This window comes from Galeopterus variegatus, unplaced genomic scaffold (genome assembly GCF_000696425.1).
Source record: "Galeopterus variegatus unplaced genomic scaffold, G_variegatus-3.0.2 Scaffold234, whole genome shotgun sequence".
NCBI lineage: Eukaryota > Metazoa > Chordata > Mammalia > Dermoptera > Cynocephalidae > Galeopterus > Galeopterus variegatus.
In genome coordinates this window covers 169,386-175,385 of record NW_007726345.1, presented here as the reverse complement: position 1 = coordinate 175,385, position 6,000 = coordinate 169,386, and the positions used below count along the sequence as shown (strand labels likewise).

At 51.5% G+C, this 6,000-nt stretch overlaps 1 protein-coding gene across 1 annotated transcript in view; it reads right to left on the bottom strand.

Moving 5' to 3' along the window:
* Positions 1-6,000, bottom strand: part of STK32B (serine/threonine kinase 32B) — a 131,900-nt gene that overhangs the window by 16,718 nt on the left and 109,182 nt on the right. Inside the window, exons 8-9 of the mRNA XM_008566327.1 lie at positions 5,714-5,845; positions 3,353-3,417 (exon numbers count right to left, since the gene is read on the bottom strand). Of these exons, the coding sequence (XP_008564549.1) occupies positions 3,353-3,417; positions 5,714-5,845 (197 nt within the window). The remainder of the gene's footprint in view (positions 1-3,352; positions 3,418-5,713; positions 5,846-6,000) is intronic.

Genomic DNA, 6,000 nt, shown 5'->3' with positions numbered 1-6,000 from the left:
TACTTTCACGTCCCTCCTATTCCAGTTAAGGGCTGCCAGACCGACCGTAGGAGCACTAAAGCCCGAGGCTTAGGAGACTGTGATAGGCGAGGAGGAATGCAGTGGTCCTCAACTGGGGGCGATCTTGCCTGCAGGGAACACTGGGCAATGTCTGGAGGCATTTTTGGTTGTCACATTACAGAGGTGCTCCTGGTATCTCGTGGGTCGAGGCCAGAGATCCTGCAATGTGACAGCCGCCACACCAGAGAATCGATGTCAGTAGTCATCAAACATCAACAGTGCCGAAACTGAGAAACCCTAGATTAAAGGAACATGATCTAAAACCATAAAATCATACACAAATGTTGGCTGTTATTAGCATAAATAGTATTAAGCGTAACAAATACGATGTTAGATTTTTTTTTTCCTTTTTGTCTTTTTCCGTGTCCGGCAACGGATCGCAACCCTCAGTGTCGCGCCCGTACTGGACCGGGACCGGCAACGGGATCGCAACCCTCGGTGCTGCACCCGCCCCTCGCTCAGACAGTGAGTGGGAACCCGTCTGTATGTGGGATCCGAACCCTCGGCGGGAGCGCCACCGCGCTCCCAAGCGGCGCACTGTAGCAGTGCGCCACCGGGCCGGCCCACGATGTTAGATTTTTAAGATGTAATATTTTCAAGGACTAAAAAGGTAGCTTTACTATGATTTCAAATCTGTTTTTGTCTATTTAAGAGATGACAAGGATAGAAAATTCAGCTCCTTAAATTCCTTTCTCACTAGGGACTCCTTATTCTGCAAAATCCTGCCAAATGCTATTAAAAAGACCTCTTGGAAAAGTCATCTCTGCTTGGATCTTTGGCCAAAAATAGAATGAGCCCCATGGTGCATTTCTCAAACTAATGGAAGCTTCAGGTGCAAGGCCTTCAGAGCCTGATCAGCCCCTGAAAGCAGGTACACCCCCTGGCTCCACGGCCTTTCTCCAGCTGAGACCATTAGCCAATAATCAGCTGCATTTCCAGAAAAGTAGGCAGTGACCATTTTAATTTTATTCTCTGTTTAGAAACTGAGGTCCAGAGAGGTTAGAGCCAGGGTGTCTCCTCTGTCCCCACAGTGTCCGGTGCATGTCTCCACCCAACACTCCTTGCACGGTGAGGCAATTGACCCCCTACAGGCTGTGGGCATCCTCAGGACATGGTCCTGCTAGACTCATTTCTGTGTTCCCAGGAACCAGTCCAGGATTATGAGAGATCTGTCCAATGACTGAATGAAAATCTCCTATGGGGGCAGATGTGGTTGACATCCTACCCATGATCCCTCGGCTCCCACTCACTGCTCGTGATGGCTTCTTCATCACAATGGGAGTTGCAGGGACTTTCTCTCTGCCCAAGAGACTTTTCTAGCCGAGAAAGCATACCTTGCTTCACGCAAGAGGCAGTCACCTGTGCAGGGAGTTCAGACCCCCGGGAGCATCCTTTGGCCAGTGAGGGCTGAGGGGTGCAGATGAATACCCAGGGTAGGAGAGACAGAGCTGGGAGCGTTTGCAGTCTTCAATGGAGGATTCTTGTGACTCAACTCAGAACTGACTAGAGGATTCACTGATTGGGCACACTGGTCTCCTGCGGAAGTTCTCAAACTATTAGGTGTCAGAATGACTCGAACAACATGTTAAAATGCAGATCCCCAGGCCCAGTCTCTCAGCTTCTTCCCAGAAGCTATGGGTTAGGGTGCTGTGTTAGTGTCCTAGGGCAGCCATTACAAAGTACCACCAACTGGGTGGCTTAAAATAAGAGGAATCTATCCTCTGATAGTTCTGGAAGCTAGAAGTCAGAAATCATGGTGTTGGTAGGGTTGGCTCCTCCTTAGGGCTCTGAGAGAGAATCTGTCCCAGTGACAGCCAGCAATCCCTGGCATTCCTAGGCTTGTGGGTGCATCTGTCTCCCTCCTCACATGGCCTTCTCCCTGTGCCTTTGTCTCTTCTCTTATAAGGGCACCAGACAATTTGGATTATAGCTCACCCTACTCCAGTGTGACCTCATCATAACTCGTTAGATATGCAAAGGCCCTATTTTGAAATAAGGTTACATTAACAGGTCCGGGGGCTAGGACTTCAACATATCTTTTTGGGGTACACAAGTGCAACCCATAACAGGTGCAGAAACTCTACCTGCCAGCAGGCCCCCAGGCTATTCTGACATGGACTCCTGGGACCATGGCCCCAGTCTGATTCATCTTTGTGGCCCCCACTATGCAGAAGAGGCCTGCAGCCCCCTCCCCCAACATCGAGCAGGAGTGGTCTGTCGCAGCTCACAGCCAGGTGTGGGGGGGAGTGAAAGGAGACGGAGCCGCAGGGGATGCCAGGGCTTGGTCCCAGCAGGCAGGACCACAAGCCTGGCTCAGCCTCGACTTCCCCACCAGTCCTCCCACGCACCTCACCGTTGATGTAGGGAGGAAGGTAGTCGCCTTAATTTTCCAGTTACTCAAGTGCCCACACAGCAGGTGCCTCACACATGGAATTGCAGAAAGAAGTGCAGGATAAACAGGTCCCATTTCTTTCTTGGTCTGAAGGGAAAACTCTTGGTTTGGGGCAGACCATGCATTGTGAATCGACTACTCATGGGCGTTTTCACAGCTGAGAACCTCTGGGGGGTCGGGGGCTGTGGGTGGATGGAACGTCGCTTCCTCCCACGTGGAGGAAAAGGGATGGGTCTGACATGGGGGCGTTACCTAGTGCTCAGGTGGCATCTTGGGGTACATGGCCAAGCCCTTCCACCTGGAGACCCTTATATGGCGGGTGAGGGGAGGCACACCTGTTGTGATGGGCAGCCTGTCAGGGCCACTGAGGGAGCAGAGAGGCAGGGACAAAGTAGCAGGAGCCCCATGTCAGAGCCCAAGCTGACAGCCCTGCCATGGCCAAGTTCCTCTGTGCCTACTGTTGTTGCAGATGCTGTCGCCTCTACTCCCGTCTGGATAACATGACTTCTACCCACTTTACTGTGCCAGCTCCTGCAAACTGTATGCCAGCCTCACTTCAAACCATGACTGCACTCCTCAAAGGGCCCCTGCTCTTGGCCTCTTGGTGCCTGCCTCTCCATGCCAGCATCCTGGGAGCCAGCCCGAGGCTGCCACAACTATCCCCATGTCCCTGGGCCACCCTAAGGCCCGGAGCAGTGGAGCCAGCACCCTGCTCAGGCCACACAGCACAGGCAGGGTCGGGCCTGTCTAATTCCATGTCTGGGCACTTCACCCCTCCAGGGACCTGCATCTCACCCACTGACACCTGCCCTTCCAGTGTCAGGGCTGGCTTCATCAGGGAAACTGATTCTTCCAGGGAGACCTCAGTCGTTTTGGGCAGGCTCTGCATGGAGGACTTACTTCTCTCTGTTGAAGATGATGAACTCCTTCCGCACCGTCTCCAAACACTGCTGCAGGTGTCCATTCTGTCAAAGAGCACAAAGAGGTGACCAAATGGCAGAGCATCATCCAGGGAGATGTGGAAAAGGAGCAGTGGAGGGCGGTAGGTTGATCTAAATGGGAACCACGATACCCAGGGTGTGGGCGCTAGCTAAGAGGCTGGGGCAGGCCCAGGTTGTATGGGTGGCTGTGTCCAAGCGGAGCCTGGCAGACAAAGATGTTTTTCTCAATTTTAAGTCATTAAACCAACTTGAAAGCCGTGTTAGAATGGAATGTGGACTGATAATTGTGAGCTCTGTCTCCCGCTCATTGGAATGGTCATTGGGTCTACTTAAGAGACACGCAGCAGAAGACATTCCCCACTGCCATGCAAGGGGCTCATTCTCTTCAGGAACAGGCACCACAGATGCCCTGTGACACACGTCTTAGCGGCTGCCCAAATGCCACACGGGAACCACACGTCTGTGTGGGAAACATGCTCCCCTCTGTGCTCCCTCAGGAATGCACTGTTGGGGGGTCCCTGCCCACTTCCCTCAGGAATGCACAGTTGGGGGGTCCCTGTCCACTTCCCTCAGGAATGCACAGTTGGGGGGCCCCTGCCCACTTCCCTCAGGAATGCACAGTTGGGGGCCCTGCCCACTTCCCTCAGGAATGCACAGTTGGGGGGTCCCTGCCCACTTCCCTCAGGAATGCACAGTTGGGGGGTCCCTGCCCACTTCCCTCAGGAATGCACAGTTGGGGGCCCTGCCCATTTCCCTCAGGAATGCACAATTGGGGGGGTCCCTGTCCACTTCCCTCAGGAATGCACAGTTGGGGGGCCCTGCCCACTTCCCTCAGGAATGCACAGTCAGGGGCCCCTGCCCACTTCTGTAGCAGGTGCAGCTGGTGTGGGGTCTCGGGCCCACGAGCCTTTTACAGGCTACAAAGATGTTTTAATTTCTTTTAAAATAATAAAAAATGAGCTTTTAGCATTAAAGGTCACCGTCAAACCAATGTAGTCATAAAATATTATTGTAAATATATTTTTATAGAGGAAGGGGCTACTGTAAGTTGAGTTGTGTCCCTCCGCCAAAATATGTTCCAGTCCTAAGCCCTGGTATTTGTGAATGTGACTTATTGGGAAATGGGGTCTTTGCAGATCTCACACATTAAGATGAGGCCACAGTGAAGTAGGGTGGGCCCTAAATCCAGTGAATGGGGTCCTCATAGGAAAGCCATGTGAAGACACACAGAGACACAGCCAGAAGGCCACGTGAAGATGGAGGCAGAGACCGGAGTGATGAGTGTGCAAGCCAAGGATCGCCAAGGACAGCGGGTGACAAGGAAGCTGGGAGAGCCGAGGTGGCCCCATTTCCTACGGACTTTGGAGAGACCATGACTGTCGATACCTTGATTTCCGGCTTCTGGCCTCCAGAATTGTGCAAGAATAAATTTGGGTTGTTTGAAGCCACACGGGTTGTGGTCATTGTTATGGCAGCTGGGGACTGTGAAAGTTGTCAGAATCAAATGGAGTCACTTGTATCAAAATAAATGCATGAAGCCACGAGGTGAAGAGGGGAGGGCCTCACACACACGTGCCTACGACAAGAACCATCACGAGGACTCCCTATAACGAGAACTTCTGCCAAGGACGTTTCAAACTGCAGCTTGCTGGGTGGGTCACGAGGACAGCTAACTCGATACACACTAACCTGATGCACTGTCTCCACTAACGAACCGGCATCAACTCCTGCCATAAGCCCCTGTGACTAATATTCTCTCTGTTTCAAAACAAATTATGTGTACTTTTCTCTTTTGCCTTTAAAGCTCGCCCTTGCTGCAACCTCTCTGGAGATGCCTATGGTCCCCATAGCCCGTGTTTCCCAAATTTGCAAATCCCTGTGCGCTCCCAGATAAACTCATTACCGTTGAAGAATCTCTCTGTTATTTGGGTTGACATAGCTAATGCAGAGGCCATAAAGGCTAAAGAGCCCAGGGCCCAGGGGAGTCCTAAGGCAGCCCTGGGGCCTCCACAGTGTCAGATCTTCCTACAGGGGTGCCAGGACCACTCCTACGGTGTGATGCTACTCAGCACCATGTCGGCCCCCTTGCCCAGAGCTAGTTGAGGCTCCTGCACCAGGACAAGTGCTAACATGATTGGTCAGAGTGTGAACGCCTCCATCTACAGCAAGTCTTTCACCGTTTTGTACATTGATGATGGCATTTTATTTACTGCAAAAAAAGGTAATTGGAAGGGAGAAGTGAAATGCCCCTTTTTGGCTAAAAAGTAGACTTGCTCAATTATCTCCTCCTCCTTGAGACTGCTCCTGAGAAAGTGCTCACCAGGGGACAGCTGTCCTTTGTGCCATCTTTGGACCTGTTCTTTGCCAACCTCTTCTTCTTTTTGTGAAGTGGCTTGGATTCTAGAATCATTTCTTCAAGTTCAAATGTGGGATCACAATTCAGTCTCCCTTTCTAAAGGAAAAGAGAACATGGTTTGTGTGTGTTCCACCTATCACTATTTCTTTTCTTTCATTCATTCACCCAATCAACCATTCATTCAACAAATAATGGTTAACTACTGCTGCGGGATACATTGATCACATTTTTTTCCTCCAATGATAAAAAGC